We start from the raw sequence: 22,976 nt of genomic DNA, 5'->3' as shown, positions 1-22,976 counted from the left end.
TTTATACCCTCTGTTGGGATTTGAATTTGATATACAAGCATATCAGCTTGTATTCTGATTGGTTGTCAGGCTCCCATGGGGCCATGCAGGAGCAACTCTGTAGGCTGTCCTGAGTCCCAGGCTTGGTTGAGCCTTGCTGGATGATGATGTAATGAAAGGGCTTTGGGCAATTCCTATTATAGCTCTTCCTGGAGTAGATCTTTGTTAGGGTTGTATCCGAGTAATGGTCCATTAGCAAGGGTGGGGGTGGAGGGGCTGAGTTTCTGCCTCTTTGAGTTGAGTTTCTGCTTCTGAATTTCTACTTCTCTTTTTAAGGGAAATATTCTGCCTTTTTAATATTTCCTAGGGTATTTCATTTTTTCTAGGAGAGGGGTGGGTGCTAACTTCCTACAGAACCAAGCACCAAATCAACCAATTAAGTGCCTGATTCAACCCACTTCCTAGCTCAATGCCTGGGGAAAAGCCAGATCTTCATGGCCTTCCAGAAAACTAAAATGGTAGGAATCCTCCAAACTTCAGGTAGGAATCTGTTCCAAAAGCTAGGGTAGTTACAGAGACGGAGTCCCCCTGAGGTCTCATCAGATGAGAGCATTAAAGTGAAAGGATCTGGAGTGCCACCATCCTAAGTGACTTAATGGGGCAGGCAGATAGTCTTGGGGAGAGACAGTACCACAAATAACCTATCTCTGTGCTGTGTATAGTTTTAAGGTGATAACCAGCACCTTGAATTGCACTTAGAAGCAACGGTGAGCCAGTGTAGCTCACAAAATAGCAGTGTAACTTGGACAGACTGTTACAGGGAGAGGGAGGCAGAAATGTGTATTCTACAATGGTTGCAATTTATGGATTTTTCTTAAGGGCAACCCCATGTAAAGTGGATTGCAATAATCCAGTCAGGATTTTTCCTCTTCTCTGGACATCATTTAAAGCCAGCCTCAATATGTATAATATCTGTTTGTCACCCATTCCTATGGAGGAAAATCAGGGACTGGAAATGGAAGTGATAGGGTAGGATGGGGATGAGTAAACGAAGGCTGCAGCTTTTATGCTGGTATAGGGTGGTTTGTTGCTGTTGTTGTTTTTGCTGAGTTTAGAATCGATGGAAAACATTTCAGTTCAGTTGTGGGGAAAGGCCTGAAAACAAAACTGAGCAAAATCAGAGACTGAAAATAGTGTGACTTATCTCATCTCAGCCGCCCAATCAGTTCTGTGGTATTCCCAGAAAAACGAGGAAACTAAAAGGAAAGGGAAGAAAATTTTGCCAAGGTCACTAAGAAGTGTAAAACTGACTGCAGCCCAAATTGTTTGGCAGACTAATTTCTGTCATGCAGCCTCTGCCTGGCTCATACTTTGTTACTTGCTAAATTCAAAGATGATCTCACTACATTCCCACTTGGCTTCGGAGTAATGAACTTGATTTCTCAGGCTGTTCCTGGCTTTGTTGATGATTGTCAGATGTAATAGGCATATTTCCAAATATATCTTGCTTTCTAGAATCGCGTGGGCCATTTAGGCCATCTAATCCAACCCCATCCCAGAAATTCAAATGAAAGCATGCTAGTGTGGGAAGAAATATCCATCTGGTCAGTTCCAAGCTGCAAGAAAGACACTAGAAACCTGGAGGCTGTTTGGAAAGATGGTTTAATGATGAATCAGAATCACATGGGTGAATCACATGGGTTTGAATCACGTGGGTTTGAGGTCCTGGGCAGCTGATGACATGGAGTTGAGAGTGAGGGTTTTTATACCTTCTCTTTGCATTTAACTTCCTGTTTCTGTGCAAGAACATGTATTCAATTGGCTGTTGTCAGACGCCCATGATGCCATGTAGGCAGGGGTAGGATTCAAATTTTTAATACCCGGTTTTGTGGGCATGGCTTAGGTGGTGGGCGTGGCTTGGTGGTCATGTGACTGGGTGGACACAGCTTGGTGGTCATGTTATTGGCTGGGTGTGGCCAACTCAACATCACTCATATCGAGGCATGCATCTCCTCGCCTGGCCTCTCATGACTGTGGGGATGCTGCAACAGTCGTAAGTGTGAAAAATTGTCATAAGTCACTTTATTCAATGCCATTGTAACTTTGAATGGTCACTCCACACAAGCAAAGTGCCAGCAAAAAAATTCCAGAGAAGTTCCTGAGACAGGAAGTCTAGTCCTACCAAGAATGTAATAAGGCCTAACGAAGAGGCAGTTTCTGTAAGCAACACCAGAATGTTTCCTTCCTTCCTTCCTTACAGGATTAGACCACTAATTTCTTCTAACAACCGGTTCTCTGAACTACTTAGCATGTTAACAACCAGTTCTAGCGAATAAGTGCGAACCGGTAGAATCCCACCCCTGCATGTAGGGGTTATGTAGGGGTCATAGCTGAGATTGTCTGAGCTCCCAGGTTTAGTTGAAGTTTGAACTGCTGAGATGATGCAATGAAGGAGCTTGTGTTCTGAAAGGGAGTTGGGTAGTTTCTATTGTGGTTTTTTTTTTTTCGTGTTTGATCTTGGGTGATGATATTTCCTTATGAATAGAGCTATTTTTATCTCTTAAGTGCTGTCATCTAATAAGTCCTCATAAATTGAGGACTATCTGTACATTTGCTACAATGGAATCTACACTGCTTGTGCTGGCTTTGGAAAAACAAAGGTATATACGTAATCTGTTATTGCAGTTGGCAAATAAGAGGCAGGCAGAAAGAGGAATTTTGCATCCCAGCCAGCTGAGTAATGGGTACGAGGATAGCAAGACGTCAAAGCATGTTCTATGCAATCGGTGACCAAGTAGAGGTTCTTCTGGCTTTTCTTCTCAAGGGTGCATATAAATCTGTAATCTAAGAAATATGAAGCAAAAATCAGTCAATGGGTTATCTTTCTATAGTAGTTTCTATGTTATATTTTATATAGAAGAAATATGAGGGTTCCAACTCTATGTTCTGGAAGAAAGGCACAGTGGGAGATAAGGTGTCAGGTATCCTTGTTGTGTGCAAAGGGCAAACAATGGAAAGCTCTCTTCTCAGCCCAAAGAGGTAGCTGAAAATATTTAAGATGCTTCCAAAGTGGAATGGCTATGGGATGGGTAGGGACTGTCAATTCAAGGCTCGGGCTTGTCATGAGGTGAACTGAGATAATCACTTCAAGCAGGATGCATTAAACATCCTGAAAGCATAGCAGATTGTTATTTATCGTGCTATTTTACAGTATTTGTTCTGTGCCAAGATGGAGCAACATGGGATTTTCTACCAAATGTGGGAAAATAACCTGGCTAGTTTGCCCTTTGACCGTCAGTGAGGGAATAAAGGACAACTGTTCCTGACTTATTTCAAGTAGCCAAATGTCTTGTATTGGCTTTGGTTTCCTTTATGATTCCTGCTCCTTTTCCTACTAGATAACACATACACAGACAAAAACCCTTCTAGGGTTCTTCTTTTACTCACATGCATCCAGGTATGTTTGTCCATAGCATTCTTTGATGTGTGGAGGCATGTGGTTGAACACATCCTTTATGTTATTTCCTACGTTATTGAACACATTTGTGGCAAAGCCTCCAGGCTCAATGATGCTGGTTCTGACTCCGAAAGGAGAAAGCTCTCGCCTGTATTGGAACAAAAGGATTATCTTTGCATAAGGAGAGTCTCTGAGGTGGAAGGATTAAGGTCTTGGCCTAGGACCAGGGAGACTGAGCTCATACTCTACTCCAGTCACAAACACTCCCTTGTAGGTGACTTGGGTTGCTTACTGCCTCTCGGTCAATCTAACTCACAAGGTTATTTTTGTGGGAGAAATAGGTGGTTGAAACAATGTGTACTTTGCCTTGAGTTCCATTGTGGGTATTTCAGAGTCCTTACATTTTTGTGCACATAAAAACTCGTAGCAGTTATCTGTAGGAAGTTGGCACCCACCCCTCTCCTAGAAAATTGAAATATCCTAGGAAATATTAAAAAGGCAGAATATTTCCCCTAAAGGGAGTAGAAACTCAGAAGTAGATGCTCACCCCCACCTTTGTTAATGGGTGGGCCATTAAGGCCTGGGCCAGAATACTTTACATAACAAAGATCTCCAGGTAAAGCTATAGCAATTGCTCAAATGCCCTTTCAGTGCATCATCATCCAGCAAGGCTCAACCAAGCCTGGAACTCAGGACAGCTTACAGAGTTGCCCCTGCATGGCCTCATGGGAGTCTGACAACCATTCAGAATCCAATTCAAATCCCAACAAAGATGATAAAACCTAGACACTCTCAGCACCTCAGCTTTTTTTTTCCTTGATCTCTTCCTTCACCTCGAAGCATGTGATCATCCTTCCTTTTCATTCTGGAGCTCCAGGCCATGTGGTCCTCCTGTCTACCATTAAACCTTCCGAACAGCCTCCATGTTTCCAGTGTCTTTTTCTGCACTTGGAACTGAACCCAGAAAGATATTTCTTCCAACATATCATATATAAAAACAATCTTCCACATCTCTTTTCTAATTGTCTATCCAGTTCTAGTTTCAATTGAATATTCATCTTTAAAATTCTTTATATCTTTATGTGTATTTGAACCCAAAATTTTCTGGATTTTCTGCAAGATAACCAAACATGATAAAATGACCCTTCATGTTGCCAACATTTCCAACATAGATTTGAAGTACTTTAGACATTGTTAGACAATTATTCTCGACTCATATGCCAACATTACATCATTTTATAAAATTTTCTTTTACGATATAACCTAATGGGAATTTCAGTCATTTTCAACCACATATTTTCCCACTGTTGCATCAATTATGTCCAAAGATCCTAGCCCATGTTATCAAGTATGTTTTCACTTGTTCTTCCATTTCAAACTTCATGAAAAGTGTATATATTTTAGCCATTACATGTCCATTTGGCATAGTGGTTAAGGTAACAAGCTAAAAAATGGAGAGGTTCTGAGTTATAGTCTTCTCTTAAGCATCAAAGACAGTTAAGTAACCTTGAGCGAGTCTCTCTCTCTCTCTCTCAGCCCAACTTGACTCACAGGGTTGTTGTTGTGTGCTCAATTTGGAAGGTGCTGTTATTTACCCCAAACCTTACTTTTATCTGTGCATATACAACTGCTTGAACATTTTGAGAGCTTCTGGTATCAGAGTGTAATGCAGGACTGCACCAGACAGGCCAAAGGACTATCTCAAACTTGTTCCCATAAAATCTAGGTCTAGGTCCCATTAAATCTAGGACTAAGTGCTTTGCTGTTTCAAATGTAATACTAAACAACATTTTCTGCTAAACAAGAAAAATAGCTACCGAGTTTATATTTTACCTCAGAGTGTCTGAAAAGCCTTCCACAGCAAACTTGGAGGGGACATATCCACCTCCATAGGCTGCCAGTCTTCCTGCCGAACTGGACATGTTGACCACTCTCCCTCTGGCTTTCCTCACCAGGGGCAGCATCTGGAGCGTCACGTCAATCAGCCCAAGCAAGTTGATGTCCAGCACCTTGGCAAAGTCCTCTTTCCTCAGCCACTCATTGGGAGCAACGAGACAATTAATGCCTGCATTGTTTACTAACCCCCAAAGCCCTGTGAGGAGAAATAAAAGTGGGATTATGGAGGAAACAATTTCACCATTATTTATTTATTAAATTTATTTGCCACCCATCTTGCCACAAGGTGAACTTTGGTTTGCTTACAATGTTAAAAGCAGTAAAACCATAGAAATAAATATTTCTAATAACTACAAATTATATTTAAAAGATGAGGAGGGAAGGCAGGAGGTGTATATGGGGAGGTTCGATCTATTATTGGTCCATCAACCATCTCAAATTGTTGACTCAAATTGTTGAAGGCAATATGCTGATTCTGTAAACTGCTTAGAGAGGGCTGTAAAGCACTGTGAAGCGGTATACAAGTCTAAGTGCTATTGTTACTGCTATCTCCAACATGATACTCCACTATTAGGACCCCAGCCAACTGGCAGGGCCAGGTCTTCAGGTCTTTATGAAAGATCACCTCTCACTCCAGGTGACAAGATGTTCCAAACATCAGAAGCATAGTGAACGCTTTTCTCCTGGGCCTCACCAACCAGAATTTCTTGACCTCCTGTAACAGAATGGGTGGGGTGGGCGAGTCCCATTGAGATGAGACAATTCCTCAAGTAAACTGGACCCATGCCATGCTGGGTTTTTTTTCGAATAAATTTTTATTATTTTCCACCAGTACAAATCTTAATTACTTGTTCAACAACATTGACATCCACATATAATATTGTCTTATATTTTAACATCTATTCGTATCTATTTTAGTCTATATTATCTGTTTATCATTAATCAGTACATATTGCCTTTATATTATAGTTATTATTATACATCTTTAATATTGTTTTATTCTTTTAACATCTATTCATACCTATCCTTAATACATATATTACACTTATTATTATACATCTTTGATCCTTCTGTCTATCCTATCATATCTTGTGTATCACTTTCTTGAGAATTCTTATTTAATCATCTTTTCTAATTCTTATCTTTTTCTAGCCACATGTACTATCCATGCCAAATTGAGTAGTATTCTGATTCTTCTTTCCCTCTCATTTTAAGTGTGAGCATGTCCACCTCAGCACAGTCTGCTGTTTTTTTGTATGATTAACTCTTCAGTTGGAATCCTCTGCTCTTTCCACATTTGTACATAAGCTATTCTGGTCGCTGTCAATATGTGTAAAATTAGATATTTAATCTTTTTTGTATATTGTTTTTGAATAATCCCAAGTAAATAGATTTCCAGTTTGAATTCAATTTGGCTTCCAATAATTTCTTGTGTCCACTTCCTAATTTTATTCCAATAGGTCCTGGCCTGAGGGCACAGCCACCACATGTGATAGTTGGTACCATCAACTCGTTGGCATTTCCAACATTTTGGATTGGCTTTCGGATATATCTTGGCTAATCTTGTCAGGCTAAGTGCCACCGATAGAACATTTTATATAAATTTTCCTTGTATGTTGCGGACATTGTTAATTTATAATTTATACTCCATAATTTTTCCCACTCGTCTAAATTTATATTATAACCGAAATTCCGTGCCCATGCTATAATCATATCTTTTACTCTTTCTTCTTCCATTCTAAAATCTAGCAAGCATTTATCAAACTCAAATTCTTCTGAGTCTGTTTTGTATCTATTTTGAACTTGGAGATATGGCCACCAATTAGTTGTAATTCCTTGTTCTTTTAATTCTTGATTTGATTTTAATCCCCCTTGGGCATTTAATAGATCCTTGTATTTTATCATTTATTTTATCATTTTACCTAAATTTAATCTGTTGGGATGTATCATGGCCTCCATGATTGACAACCATTCTTGTGTAGTGTTTCTTTTTTTCTCTCTCCATGTTTGTAGTAATGAATCTCTTATTTGATGTTTATTAAAATAACCTTATGTTTTACCCTTTTTCTCCCATAAATACGCATGCCAACCTTCATGGAGGTCATGACCTTCTATCATTAATATTCATTTATCACTTAGTTTAGCCCAATCCTTAATCCAATTCAATATCGCTGCTTGATAGTAAAGTTCCCAGTCTTGTAGCCTAAAACCACTTCTGCGTTTACTGTCTTGCATCAATTTTAATTTGATGTGTCCTTTCCAGGTAATTTTTGATGGGTTGTGGTCTGCCCATATATTGGGCATTATTTCTACTTTGGATATTTCATTTCCAGTTGTCTTATTTGTCCATGCCATATCAATTCTGGACCACGAATGGTGGGGGTTTGAATAGAATGTATACTCTTTTTCATTTGGGTGTCTTTTCTGCCATATGTCTTCTAGGTTAGTTTCTTGTACTAAGTCAAAGAATGGTTTTGGTAGAAAGTTCTTTTTTATTTATTTTTTTGTTCTTTGCCAATATAATCTTTTTCACTATCAACTATGGCATTAAAGTCCCCGACCAAGCATATATTAGCCTGTCTTGTCTCCACTATTTTTTCATATAATTTTTGGTAGAATGTTTTTTAATTCACATTCGGTGCATATATTCCCACTAACAATACTTGTTTTTGCGATATCTCCAATTGTACCATTAAGATTCAGCCCTGTTCTTCCATGTAAATTTGTTTTGCATTCATCCCTTTTTATATATACATGGCCACCCGTCATTTCTTTTGGTTTGCCAATGCTACATACAATTCTCCTAATTTGGGGAATTCCAAATATTTACTCTGATTTTTTTTGGATATGTACTTCTTGAAGGCATATAGTATCAACATTCTGTTTTATTAATTTTGTTAACATTTGCCTTCGCTTGGTCGGGGAATTCAATCCATTGATATTTAGTGAAATTAATGTTATATTCCTCTCCTCCCAACATCAGCTATGGATTTTTTTAAATTACATACCCATTTTTCCAAAAGTTCTGGATTTTTTTAGGCAGCACATATCTTATATGTAGACTCTTCAAGAAGAAAAAGTGAAATCTGCATAAAATAGGCCCTTTCCATGTCATTTCTCTAATGATTACTCATTTCAGATAACTGATTTACAGATGATACTAATTGACTCTGCTTTTCTCTTCCCTATTCCTGAATAATGAATGAAAAGGTGTAAGAGAATCCAACAGATCCTATTTAATAAGTTCAATGCTGAACATTTGCCAGCAATCTGTTCACTAAGTAAAAATCTGATTTCTCCTAAAGTGGGCACAATAATCACCTCATAGCTGTGTTTTTAATACAGCTGTTAGATTACGCCCACTTTAAACACCATGAAATGCTTCATTTGCAAATGTATATGATCAAACTGCGGTAAAGACCTAATGCAACCCTTTCTTTCCTTTTTTATTTTGGTCAATGGAGATTCTCAACCATCCAGGTCACAGTTGTCTCAAAGGTGCTTTTTTCAAGAGGTAACCGGACTTTCTGGTTTTCCTTTGAAGACATTTTGCTTCTCATCCAGAGCTGAAGAAGCTTCTTGGATGAGAAGCAAAACATCTTCAAAGAAAAACCAGAAAGTCCAGTTGACTCTTGAAAAAGCACCTTTGGGACTTCTTTTGGTCAGTTGGATTATAAGTAGTTGTTGAACTTCATCTAAATTCTCCAAGAAAAAAATGCTGGGACTAGAAAGAAGTTAAAGCTATCAAAAAATGCTGTCCTAAGCTGCATCAACAAGGGACAGTATCAAGACAATGAGAAATGATATTTGGCTTTACAGCATGCTGGTGAGATCACACTTGGAATGCTACATCCAGTTCTGGTCACCATAATAAGAAAAAGATGGAAAGCGTGCAGGAAAGGCAGCAAGGATGATATTCTCATCCAAGAAGCTTCCTCAGCCTCTCACCCAAAACATTTCACTTCCATTCCCCACCATCCAGTCAAAGGTGAAAAAGCTTCTTGGATGAGAAGCCAAACGTTTTCAAAGAAAAACCAGAAAGTCCTGTTGCCTCTTGAAAAAGCACCTTTGGGACAGTCCTTGGTCATGTACCCAGAGTCTCCATAGTAGAAACAGACTTCTCAGTCTCTATGCCTCTGCTGTTCTTCTGTGGATGGGCATTGTCCGGCTGCACCAATTTGCATGGCCTTCTCTCTCCCAACTTCACTTGGTGTAAGGGCAGTGAGAACTGGATATGGAAGATGAGTAGGTAGCTCATTAATCAGACATTAAATAAAACTTCATGGGATTGTTCCTTCAAATAGAATGCCCTCAGTTGAATTATTGAGGATAAACCCAGACTAAAATACAAAGAAAAATCACCGATGACACACACACAGACTATCAGAGTTGGATGAGACCTCAGAGGTCCTCTAGTCCAACTTCCTATTGAAGCAGAAAACTCTATTCATTTATAAAAGGTGATAGCCACCCCACTTCATATGCATTGGTGGAGAAAGAATTCCCTATTTGTGGCTGATGATTGTCTTTTTATTCAATAGAACTCTACTGGTTGTTTGAAATAGCATATATGTATAATGTTTACTTGCATTTTAGTTTATGTAGTGACCAGGTCACTTTGAGATGTGCAAATATTATGATTATGCAAGCAAGCAAGTGCAATATCAACATCCCTTGCTGACTATTCCTGTATATAGAGTAGATTATACTAAAATGGATTATTGCACAGCAACACACCATAATGCTTTCCAAGGAGAACAGAATTACCTATCTCAGGAAATATGCTGTATGATTTCTTTACGCTCAAAGGGGGAGGAAGTCATGTATCCTCTCAATCTACTCACATTGTAAACCAAGTCCTGCCTCTTTACAATGGTAACTCAAAAGTGTAGCATTGGGTTTATCTACTCTGTACTTTATGATGCCTTGCCACATACAGATGTTCTGATCTTATCATCTTCTATGATACTCTGGAACTGGATATTATATTTGATCTGTATCATGGGCTGTGATTCTGGCTTTGGGAACCAGCTGGCCAGGCAGTTGGATGCTCAGAGTCTGCGGGTATTGGCCTCTAGTCTCACTCCAGAAGGGGCAGAACAGCTGGAAAAGGTCACATCGGACCGGTTAAAGACCACTCTGCTGGATGTCACCAACACAGAGAATGTTGCAGCAGCAACTGAGTGGCTGAAAATGTGCATGAGGAACAAAAGTGATGGAATCTGTTTTTCATCCTTTTTATGCAGGAGCAATGTGAAAAAAAATGGGTTCGTTTCAAGCCATCAGGTTTTACCTCTCTAGGAGACATAATGCTAACTTTTCTCAGTGGGTTGGGCAAGCTCATACTGTACATTAAAATAGCTGAAAAGTGCAAAATTGCCAAGCTCTGGCTCATCAATTTGGAATGTAATGTAAAGACCTAATAAAGCTCTTTATTTCTTTTTTCTTTTTACTTGGCACTTCGCCTGCCAGTCCCGAATCATCATTTAGCTTTAAAATTTCTGTTTTTTGTTTTGATGACATTTGCATAACAGAATAACAGAGTTAGGAGGGACCATAGAGGTCTTCCAGTCTTGGAATCATACAGACAGTAAAAAGACAAACTTAGATCACTCAAATCAGTCAGCCAATCTAGTCCCAGTTACTATTGTTAACCAAGGATTTCTTGTATGGATGGTGTGTATGCAGCATATGAACATATACACCATGCATTTTACAACATTCCAGTGTTCATACATTAAAATTTAAAGGATGTTGATTTCCAACTTACAAATAACATTTTTGGTGGGGAGCCTAAATCTGAAGCTAAAAGCCCTGAAAAGGCAAAAGTGTGGCTAAATTTATCATGGGTTGTGTCAGGAAAAAGGGAGTATCATTAATTGTTAGGAAAGGATGAAATACAATGTTACTTTCTTTCAGATGCTAGAGTAGCATTTTAGCTGGATAGTTGGTTGACGAAGTGACTACTGTGTCTTACTGTGCAAACTTTTCTCAGTGGGTTAGACAAGTTCATCCATTAAAATAGCTGAAAAGTACAAAATGGCTAAGTCCTGGCTCATAAATTTGTAATCTAATTGTTTCTCCTTAATATACCTTCCAATGAATAAGTATTGCCAAACAGGATCTATTATGCCATATTCCACCAGGAGGAGAAAAATTGCAAAATAACAGTTGCAAACTCTAAATTTTTATCCTGCCAAGTGCAAAGCATGCTTCTCTCAACTAGGGGCTTTAGTAGATAGGGTTCTCTGATTTTCCTGCAAACAAAATGTTAGGTTTCTCTCTTTTACTGAAATGCAGGGTATGCATATTTACCTGGCCGTTAACATTAGAAGAAATAATTCTGATCGTGATTACAACTAAAAGATTGGTATGAAGGGCTGACATTGCTTCCTTTGTAATTTGTATAAATTATTAGCATCTTAAACAGTAGTATTAGTCTGTAATAATCCCATAAATTATGTTGATAATACCATAAATTTAATTCAAATAACAAAAACACTGTAAATTTCATGGGTAGGATAACTTTATTATAAAGTGTTACTCTTCTCTTTTTCCTATCTTTTAAGAAGGCAGTACATCCTTCCTTTGATATTCAAACAAAATATATTTAAAATATTTAAATCCAGTAAAAGCAAGTTTTTTTTATGTTTTTTCTTTTCTCTCTGTTCAAAATCAGATTAAAATTAATTCCATGGAAACAGAAAGTTTACCATAATTAAGTCTGTTTTGGTTAGTTCAATTCAGCATGAATCGCTATCCTATGTATCCTTGTAACCCTAAAGTCAAACAACATGGGGGCAAAAATCTTGGGCTGAGTTCCCACTGTTTCCTTAGGCATGAAGCAACAGTTGAAATGTTTCAGGTATTGTTCTAACAAACCAGCTGTTTGAAGGGATGCTGCTGGAGTAGAAAATTCCTAGGAGAGCTTAAGGCCTTCCTTCATATTTCATGGGGATCCAATTGTTTATGGATTAGGTTTTTAATCTTGCCTTTATTACTTTATGAGGAAACACAATGGCTCAGTCATTAAAGATGTTGAGCTTGTCAGCCAGAAAGCTGACAACCCAGGTATGAGACTTGAGTGTCACATGACGGGGTGACTTCCTGTTCCTGACCCGTCTCCTGCCTACTTAGCAGTTCAAAAGCACAAAAATGTGAGTAGATAAATAGGTACCACTTTGGTGGGAAGATAACAGCTTTCTTTGCACCTTGGCATATAGTCATGCTGGCCACATGACCATGGAAGCAACTTTGGACAATGCTGGTTCCCTCACCTGAGAAACAGAGATGAGCTCCGCCCCGTAGAGTCAGACATGACTGCATAGAGGAAATATTTATCTTTATCTTTATTATTTTAAGTAATTCAAAGCAGTGTACATAAATAATACAGGTAGTCCTTGACTTACAATAGTTCATTTAGTAATTGTTCACAGTTACAAGAGCACTGAAAAAAGTGATCATTTTTCACACTTAGGATCATTGTAGCATCCCCATGGTAACATGATCAAAATTCAGACATTTGACAACTGACTCATATCTAAGGATGGTTGCATATCCCAGAATCACATGATCACCCTTTGAAACAAACAAAATCAATAGGGAAGCCAGAGTCACATCTCAACTAATTTAACAACTGCAGTGATTCACTTAACAAATGTCTCATTTAGCAACAGAAGTTTTGGGCTCAATTGTAGTCATAACTCGAAGACTACCTGTACTCCTTTCCTCCTCCTATTTCTCCTCAACAACAACCATGTAAGTGGGCTGGGGTGAGAGAAAGTACTGGCTCAAAGTCATCCAACCAGGTTTTGTGCCTAAGGCAGGCCTCAAACTCCCAGGATCTGGTGTCTAGGCCAACACCATCAACACTACAACATACTTGATTCTTAGTCTCTATGGAATGCATACTTCCTAAAGGTCTAAAAGCAGAACCTTTCTTTTCAGAGAAGGTTGACAAGTATCTGAATAAAAAGGTATAGATCAAATGTCCCTCTGGCTGACTTTTTTTTTTTGCCATTAAGAAATTTTATTCAGGAGTTATAAGTGGCATAAAGAGCAGAACTGAAGGACTTGAGGCTCCACCGAAGACTATTCCAAGCAGAATTGTGAAGATCCTCCTGAATCCCACTTTCCCCCCTTCTCACAGGACTTTAGGGATTAGTAAACAACACAGGCATTACTTATCCACTTGCTCTGAATGAATGCCTGAGGAAGGAGGATTTTGCCAAGATGCTAGACATCAACTTGCTTGGACTGATTGATGTGATGCTCCAGATGCTGCCCCTGGTGAGGAGAGCCAGAGGGTTGGTGGTCAACATGTCTAGTGTTCTGGGAAGACTGGCAATCCCCAGAGGCGGTTATTGCCTCTCCAAGTTTGCTGTGGAAGCCTTTTCAGATACTCTGAGGTAAAATATATACTTAGTAGCTATTTTTCTTGTTTAGCAGCAAATGTTTTTCCCCTCACTACATTTGAAGCAGCAAGGCACTAAGTCCTTCTGGCCTACAATTAGTGGGGACATGTTTCAGATATAAATTTGGCCTGCAGGTTGCAGTCCTGCAGCTTTCATAATGTTCAGTTGTACAGGTAAGAGTAAGATTTATGGTAGATAATAAAACATTGAACACACAAGAACAACACAGTGAGATGAATTGAAAGAGAGAGACAGGTCCAAGATTACTCAGCGGGCTTTCATGCCAGTGGTGGGATTCAAATTTTTTTTACTCCTGGTTCTGCGAGCGTGACTTATTTGGTAGGCATAGCTTGGTGGTCATGTGACTGGGTGGGCAGGGCTTGGTGGTCATGTGACTGTGTGGGTAAGCTTGGCAGTCATGTGACTGGGTGGGCATGGCCAACTCAATGTCACTCACATCAAGGGGTGCCACACCTGGCCCCTCCCCTCCCAGCCATTCTTTGTCACCAGCCTCAACTTATCTATAGTTCTGTAAAGATGTTGTTCACCTTTTTTGACTCTATTATCTGCATACTATAGATGTACTTTCATGGATCACTGAAAGGAGGAAATGGCTCACATGCTTTACCCAAGAGTGCAATAGGCAACAGGCTTTTAAGGGGCCACCACAAAGAAAGGGGGACAATGTTTTTTCCAAAGAAGCAGAATGTAAACAAGAAGCAATGGATGGAAACTGAACAGAGAGAAGCAACCTAAAACTAAGGAGAAACTTCCTGTGGGTGAGAACAATTAACCAGTGGAACTGCCTGTCTCCGGAAGTTCTGGGTTCACTGGAAGTTTTCAAGAAAAGACTGGACAGCCATTTCTCTGAAACAGTACAGGGTTCACCCCAAGGTCCCTTCTAAGCATTATTCTGACACCTTTCCTGTCGTATATCTCATACGAACAAAAGACGCGAGGCGGTGACTTGGTTCAGCTCATTTATTAGGGTAAAACACAAGTTGGGAGAGTGGGGAAGAAGCGCGGCTTAAAAACATTTTCTGCCGAGTGCTGCGGCCAATCGGGTCATTTTGAATCGCCCGCGATCAGCTCAGCCAATCGCGGTCGATTCCGAACGACCAATCAGTGCCGCGCACTCAGCCAATCCGGTGGCCGTGCGCTTTAGCCAATCCGGGTTGCCGGATCTCGAGTATTCAAATGTCTGTACAGAACACCCCTCCCCTCTTGGTTTGGTCCTACGTGACGTAGTCCCGTAAGTAGGCAGGGCTCCGTATTTTCCGACTTGACTTGCGCTGGTCAGTTGTTTCCTGGCTGTCGGCCGGTTCGGGTGGGACTCCTGTCGCTCTCCGCCTCGTTGATGGAACCGCCTGGAAGGGTGAGTCAGGCCTCTCGCCGCGGCTCCCTCCTGGTCTCCCCGGGTTGGTCGAGCTGCTGGCTTCGCTGCTCCCGCTCGGCTTTTCCGGGCTGGTTGAGCTGGCTTGGCTGCTCCCGCTCGGGCTTCCGGGGTCGGTTGAGCTGGCTCGGCTGCTCCTTCCAGGTGAGGCTTCGAGTGGGTCGCTCTCCGGTTCTTCAGGTGGTGAGTACTGCTGGTTTCTTTTTGGGTGGGTTTGTTCTTTTTGTTCTTTGGGGGCTTCCCTCCCCTCTTGGTTGGTGTTTTGCCGGTTCCTTTCAGTGTCTGGTATTTGCGTGTCGGTTGTATTTCCCGCGGTGGTTCTTGCTCTCAATTGGTCGATGTGGCGTTTCCACGGTCGTCCGTCGGTAGTTTGAAGGCGGTACGAGTGTGGGCCTGTTGCTTGGGTGATCGTTGCCGGTATCCAGAGGGGGTTCCCGGTAAGGTTTTTTGCGTAGACCCTGTCTCCCGGTGCGAATGTTCTGCGTTTGCTGGTGGAGTCAGGGGGTCTTTCCGGGTTGTATGTGGGGTGCAAACGGTCGAGCGGTGATCGCAATTTCCTCCCCATTAGTAGCTCCGCTGGGCTCTTGTTCGTCGTAGTGCTCGGGGTTATGTGCTGAATTAGTAGCATCCGGTTTATTTTGTCTTGTATGTCCCCGGTTTCGATCTTTTGGATGGTCTTTTTTGTGAATTGGACCATTTTCTCCGCCCTTCCGTTCGCCGCCGGGTGCGCCGGTGCCGTTAATGCGTGTCGGATCCCTCGTTCTGCCAAGAATTTCTCGAAGGGTAGCATGGTGAACTGGGGGCCGTTGTCTGACACGATGACATCGGGAAGGCCGTGGGTTGCGAAGAGCTTGCTGAGTTCTCTGATGACGGCGTCTGTGGTAGTTGTCTTCATGTTGCTTACCTCCAGCCAGTTGGAGTAAGCGTCTACGGTTACCAGGAAGGTGTGTCCTCTGGTTGGTCCCGCGAAATCTACGTGGATTCAGGACCATGGCCCCTGAGGGGTTTCCCATTCCCGGATCGGGGCGGCGGGGGGGTTTGGTCTTGATTCCTGGCACTGCTTGCAGGAGGCCACCCAGGCTTCGATCTCCTTGTCCATCCCTGGCCACCAGGCGTGACTTCTGGCCAGGGCTTTTGTCCTAACGATGCCGGGGTGCCCTTCGTGCAGCATGCTCAGGACTTCTTTTTGCAATTTTTCTGGGACTATGACTCTGTCCCCCCACAGTAGACAGCCTTTCTGCGTTGATAGCTCTGTTTGTTGGTTCCGGTAAGCTTTGAACTCGTTGTCCACGTCCTTCTCCGGCCACCCTTTTCCCACCCATCTTAGGACCTGCGCCAGACGTTTGTCTTTATTGGTTGCTAGGGTAATGTCTGACGCGGTCAGGGGTAGGTTGGGTAAGGTCTCGATGCTCAGGGTGGATGTGGTGGGTGCTGGGTCAGCGTCCAGGGTGGGCAATGGTGTACGGCTGAGGGCATCCGCGTGCGGGATTGACTTACCGGGGCGGTGGATTAGCCGGTAATTGTAGGCGGCGAGAAATTCGGACCACCTTGTCATCCTTGGGGAGAGGATGATTGGGGTGGCCCGGTCCCCCGCCAGTATTCCCAGCAGCGGTTTGTGGTCCGTGATTATGGAGAAAGTCCTGCCGTAAAGGTATTTGTGGAATTTCTTTACGGCTGCGATGATTGCTAGAGCCTCTTTGTCCAATTGGCTGTAGTTTCTTTCGGGTTTTGAAAGGGTCCTTGAGAAAAAGGCGATGGGTGCTTCTTTCCGGTCGGCGAGGGTGTGGCTGAGGACGGCTCCTACGCCGAAGGGTGATGCGTCGCACGTTACCGTGATGGGGAGTGTCTCGCTGTACTGGATGAGGACAGCGTCCGATGTGAGAAGGTCCTTGGTTTTGTTGAAAGCGTCCTCTTCTCGTCTCCCCCACGTCCAGGTGGCTGCCTTGTCGAGCAGCCTATGCAACGGTTCCGCCACGGTCGCCTTTTGGGGCAGGAAAACATTGTAGAAATTAATCAACCCCAGGAATGCTTGTAACTCAGTTTTGTTTCTGGGTTTCGGGGCTTCTTTGACGGCTTTTATTTTGCCCTCGGTGGGGTGGATTCCGTGCTGATCTAGTAGGTACCCCAGGAATTCGACCGTGCCGTGCGCAGTTGGCATTTCTCCTCTTAACTTTTAGTCCTGCACTTTGGAATCTTTGCAGTACTTCCCTTAGGCGGCCCTTCAATTGTTTCTGGTCGGCCGCGGCTACCAACACGTCGTCAAAATAGGGTACTACCCCTTTTATGCCCTGGAGGAGCCTCTCCATTAGGCTTTGAAATACCCCCGGGGCTACGCTGACTCCGAATTGGAGCCTCTTGCAGCGGAATGCCCCTCGGTGTGTGACTATAGTCTGCGCTTCTGCGGTTTCCTCGTCGACTGGCAGTTGCTGATAGGCTTGGGCCAGGTCGAGTTTGGCAAACCCTGCCCCCCAGTGAGTGTAGAAGGTGTTGCACTACTGGGACGGGGTAGGCGCTTTGTTGTAGCGCACGGTTCAGGGTGGCCTTATAGTCCCCGCAGATTCTCACCGACCCATCTGGCTTTATCGGGGTGACTATAGGGGTCTCCCATCGGGCATGGTCCGTTGGCTCGAGGACTCCCTGCTCGATGAGCTTATTTAATTGCTCATCGATTTTGGGGCGGAGGGCAAAAGGCACTCGCCGGGGTTTGAGGCGGATAGGGGCAATGGTGGGGTCAAGGCTGAACGATATTGGGGGCCCCCGGTACTTGCCTAGGTTTCCGTCGAAGACCTCTTGGAACTCGCGCACGAGCTGCTCCTCCCAGTCCGCCTCGGCGACGTGGTTGGTGCCGGTCACTTCTAGTCCCAACGGCGCGAACCATTGAAGTCCCAGGAGGCTGGGGCGGTCTCGTTCGACGATGGTTAGGGGTAGTATTTCGGTGCGCCCTTTAAATGTGACCTTGAAGTGCCCGGTCCCTACCACGGGGATGCGATTCCCCTGGTAGTCTTTGAGGATGAGCTTCTGGCTCTCCAGCTCGTGCCGTTTCATGGAGGGTACTAGCCGCTTAATTTCCGCCACGCGACCATGGATAGGTAAGATCCGGAGTCGACTTCCATTTTGCAGGGGCGGTCTTCGATGGCGACCTCCACGTGGACCTTCCGGCCATCCCAGTTGGAGGAATGGCCAACGATGACCGTCTGGTGCGTTTCCTCGCGCTGGCGGTTTTCGTTGAAACGGCGGCTCCTCGCTTCCCGGCTCCAACGGCTCTCGCTATCCCGGTCGCGGTTCCTTGGGGGTGTTGTCGCGTCTGGCATTGTTGCGTCTCCGTGGGCTGCCGTCTCGGTGGCGGGGGCTGTGATTCCATTTGAAACGGCAGACCTTGGCGATGTGGCCCCGCTTGTCGCAATGCCGGCATATTGCATCAAAGAACCGGCATTCCGACCGCGGGTGTTCGCCGCCGCAGCCGGCGCACTGGAACTTTGATTTTCGGTTCCGTTGCTCGCGCCGGTCGCGTCCCGTCTGCAGCCGGTGGATGTCCTCCTCGTCATCTTCTGAGTCGGAGGGGGATTCGAGATCGCCGTGATGTGTGGAGGCGGCTGCTCGATGGTCGAATCCGGACTGGTTCTCGGGGGTCGCGGTCGCTTCGGTCATGGCGGGTCGCTCTGCGGTGCCGGCTTGCCGCAATTGGGCCGCTGATTTCCGGGTCGCTTCTGCTGCGGTGGCTTCGGCAAGGGCGTCAGCGAGGGAGATGTCGCCCTTTGCCATGATCCGGCTCTGCAGGACGGGGTCCCGGAGGCCAAGGACGACGCGGTCCCGCAGGGCTTCATCGAGATCGGTGAACCCGCACAGGCCCCCGAGGTCTCTGAGGTCGGCCACAAAGTTGCTGACGCTCTCCCCTTGCCTCTGATCGCGGCGGTAGAATTCGTGCCGGCGGATAAGGGTGGGCACGGCGGGTGCGTAGTGGCTCCTCAGCAGCGGTTCGAGATCAGCCCAGTCCATGGCCTTTACGTCGAGCGGCTTGGCGAGGGCTTTTGCCATTTTAAACACTGCGGGCCCGCAGTGTGTGAGGAAGACGACCCTTTTCCTCTGCCCGTTCGCGTCCTTGAGGTTGCTACTCTCCAGGAACATGAGGAATCGGTCTATGTACGATTCCCAATCCTCCGTAGCTTGGTTGAAGGGAGCGGGTGGCACGTTGCCGCTGGCCATGCTGCCGGTTGCGGTTCCGTGGGCCACGTGCGGTGTGGGACTTGTTTTAAAATCCCACCTTCGTCGCCAGTGTCGTATATCTCATACGAACAAAAGACGCGAGGCGGTGACTTGGTTCAGCTCATTTATTAGGGTAAAACACAAGTGGGGAGAGTGGGGAAGAAGCGCGGCTTAAAAACATTTTCTGCCGAGTGCTGCGGCCAATCGGGTCGTTTTGAATCGCCCGCGATCGGCTCAGCCAATCGCGGTCGATTCCGAACGACCAATCAGTGCCGCGCACTCAGCCAATCCGGTGGCCGTGCGCTTTAGCCAATCCGGGTTGCCGGATCTCGAGTATTCAAATGTCTGTACAGAACACCTCCCAGGATTTCTACTTGGAGTTTGGCATCCTCAGTTTTCTTGCCTGAGCTGGGGGTTGGACTAGAAGACCTCCAAGGTCCCTTTCAACTCTTGTTAAACACATGTGTATTTTATGCTCTGGACTATTGACATTGAATGCATGTAAACCCTGAAAAATATGTGGTAGCCCTGGGCAAAAGAAAGACAGAAAAATCTCTTTAGGTGTAGGGACAGTGTAAAATATTAACACATGATATATAATGGAACAATTAAAAATAATAGCACAGAGTTCTCTCTCTCTCTCTCTCTCTCTCTCTCTCTCTCTCTCTCACACACACACACACACACACACACACACACACAAAACACACACACACAGAGCACTTTTGTAGCTTAACAGACATGCACTTTGAAGCAGCTCCTTTACATTTCTCCAAGGCTGGAGTGGATTCCCCACCCCCTCTGTCAGCCCGCATTCCTTCTCATTCCAGGCACTTAACTCATATGGGGAAAGCAATACTTGCAGCATCCATGCCTTTCTTCCTCCACCCCACCCCCCCGGGAGAAAGAGGAGGTGGGGAACAGAAAGCTAGGAGAGCTATCGGGGCAAGTGAGCGACCAGGTGACTGGGTTGGGACCGTGGCCAGCCAGGGATCGCCACTGATTCAGCGACCCACACCAAATAACCGCTATCGGTTCACCCAAATAGGTGCGAACTAGTTGAATACCACCCCTGTTTCATGCCTATGACAGGATTAGAATTCAGAGCCTCTGCATTTTAAGCTGGTTACTTTAATCACTATGCCTAATAAATGGATAATGGCTGCAATGTATACATGTTTTGTGAAATTTGAAATAGAAGAAGAGCAAGTGAAAATACACATGATAAAATGGATTAGGAACTTTGGACATAATGGATGCAACAGTGGGAAAATATGTGGACTGAAATTCCCATTAGGTTATACCTAAAAATAATTATTTATAAAATGATGCAATGTTGGTATATGACTCCAGAAAATTCTCTAAAGGCTTAAAATCTATGATGGAAATGTTGGCAACACAAGGATCATTTTATCATGCCTGGTGGTCTTGCAAAAAAGCCTGAAAAGTTTGAGTTCAAATATACACAAAGATACAATGAATTATAGAGATCAATATTCAATGAAACTAGGACTGGATAGATGATTTTAAAAAGTCGTGGGAGATTGTTCTTATATATAATAACCGCTGCAATTATTTTATGCGCACAAAAATGAAAAGACTCTGAAATACCCACAGTGGAACTCCAGGCAGAGTACATGTTGCTTCAACCTCCTATTTTTCCCACAAAAATAACCTTGTGAGAAAGATTGGATGAGAGGGAGTAAGCAACCTAAGGAGCATTTGTGGCTGTAAAACTCAGTCTCCCAGTTCCTAGTCCTAGACCTTAATCTATCCACCCTTCCAGGTCTCTTTATCCAAAGATAATCCTTTTGTTCCAATACAGGTGAGAGCTTTCTCCTTTCGGACTCAGAATCAGTATCTTTGAACCTGGGGGCTTTGCCACACATATACTTGATAACCTAAAACAGCACTTACAGAGTATGTTCAGCTTAATGCTTCCAGATGTCAATGAATCTTATGGACAACCATACCTGGATGTCTGTGAGTAAAATGAGGACCTTAAAAGAGTTTTTGTCTGTGCATGAGTTATTCAAGAACCAACAGTGGCAGGAATCTTATAGATAGCCAAAGCCAACACAAGACATTTGGCTACTTGAAATAAACCAGTAATGGTTGACCTTCATCTCATCATTGGGAGTGAAGATGCTAACTAGCCAAGTTATTTTCCCACATCAGGGAGAGAATCCCTTGTTTTTCCCTCTTGGGATATTACCAATAAAATAAACAACCACAGACTGGCTGACAACAACAACAACAACAACACTTTCAAGATGCTTAATTCATTTTGCTTGAAGTGACTCTGTCATGTCACCTCATGATAGGCTGAAGTTTTGAGTTGAGAGTCCTTACCAATCCCATAGCCATTCCATTTTTGAAGCATCATATCTTCAGCTACTTCTTTGGGATGATAACTGGAGAAGACCTTTCTGTTGCTCTTCATTGTACACACACAACAAGAGTGTCAGCTTTGAAATTCCGCTGCCACGTTTTTTTTTAGAGAGAGTTAGAGGATTTGAAAAGTTCAAGGTTATTCTGTGTGTCGTATTAAGAATTTGCAGTTGCAGTTAATTGGTTCTCATGGTTTATGAAGTGTAGAAATGGGAGGAGAGGAGGGAGGGGAGAAGGTGGATTCTGTGTAACGTGCGAAAAAGCTTTCACTTGGGAAATTGCTTTTGAACATGCAAGATCTGTTCCTAATAAATCAATTGGAGAGATAACATCTCAGAGTGATTGATATCATGGATACTGTCTGGATGCTTGACATTTATTTCCCAAGTCTAACTTTTATTTTTTGAATGGGCTTGGCTGATACCCCAGAGTTCTTTTCCCAAAAATGGACAAAGAGCAGCAATCAGCCAAAGTGCAGGGGGGAGCGTGTGGGGTCCCTCCTTCCAGAGCATTAATTGAACCTGCCAGCCCTTGTTTGGAGGAGATAATGGATGCTTTCAGGATGGCAGTAGGATAAAGAGATTTGGAAGCTATACCAAAGCATTTCAACTCAAGAAGTTGTTATAACCTAGAGATGTCTGAAGAGAAGTCTTTCTCTAGCCCCAGGCATATGGCTATTCTGTTGGATTGGATGGAAGAGAGACAATTGGGGTTGGATTTCTCTCAAGATGACAACCCCCCAAATAATTTCTGGAAGTCCATCAAGGGCAGATTTATATCAACAGTTCCAGAATTTAAAGATGACAGATTTGGTCTCACAGTCTGTTTGGATGGGTGGAAGCTTGAGACCACCCATATTCACTTACCCAAATATCGTGAGGAACGAGGAGACTATACAGATGCCAGTTGGAGGAAGCCAGAAAGAAGCATCAACTAACAGAGATATGTTGCAGCCTCAAAGGCAATCCCCTCATTTCCCAGAAGGAATTTTGCCCCCTGCAGAGAGTATCCCTCCAGGGTGGGGATTTTATCCAGGCCAGGGGTGGATTCAATGCCAATGGCAGCCAGCACCAACACAGTCCTGGTCTGAAGGGGAGTTGCCCAGACAGGAAACAGCAGCCACACACCCTCCACCTGACCAGGGAACCAGGCCACACCCATCTTCTTCCTGGCAGCCACAATTGCAGCCCCAACCAGAAGCGAGGCCACAGGGACCCCTATTCCAGAGAGGCACCACCCAGCC

At 43.8% G+C, this 22,976-nt stretch overlaps 1 protein-coding gene across 1 annotated transcript in view; it reads right to left on the bottom strand.

Annotated features, from left to right (window-relative positions):
• Positions 1 to 1,623: 1,623 nt before the first annotated feature.
• LOC113445493 (retinol dehydrogenase 7-like) overlaps positions 1,624 to 22,976 on the bottom strand; it is a 34,165-nt gene continuing 12,812 nt past the window's right edge. Inside the window, exons 2-4 of the mRNA XM_026714678.2 lie at positions 5,270 to 5,528; positions 3,427 to 3,584; positions 1,624 to 2,823 (exon numbers count right to left, since the gene is read on the bottom strand). Of these exons, the coding sequence (XP_026570463.2) occupies positions 2,606 to 2,823; positions 3,427 to 3,584; positions 5,270 to 5,528 (635 nt within the window). The 3' untranslated portion in view covers positions 1,624 to 2,605. The remainder of the gene's footprint in view (positions 2,824 to 3,426; positions 3,585 to 5,269; positions 5,529 to 22,976) is intronic.

Source organism: Pseudonaja textilis, chromosome 2 (assembly GCF_049901715.1).
Source record: "Pseudonaja textilis isolate UNSWEBS1 chromosome 2, rPseTex1.2, whole genome shotgun sequence".
In the NCBI taxonomy this organism is placed as follows: Eukaryota; Metazoa; Chordata; class Lepidosauria; order Squamata; family Elapidae; genus Pseudonaja; species Pseudonaja textilis.
Note: the sequence above shows the minus strand (reverse complement) of the source record. Positions and strands in the feature narration are given on the sequence as shown.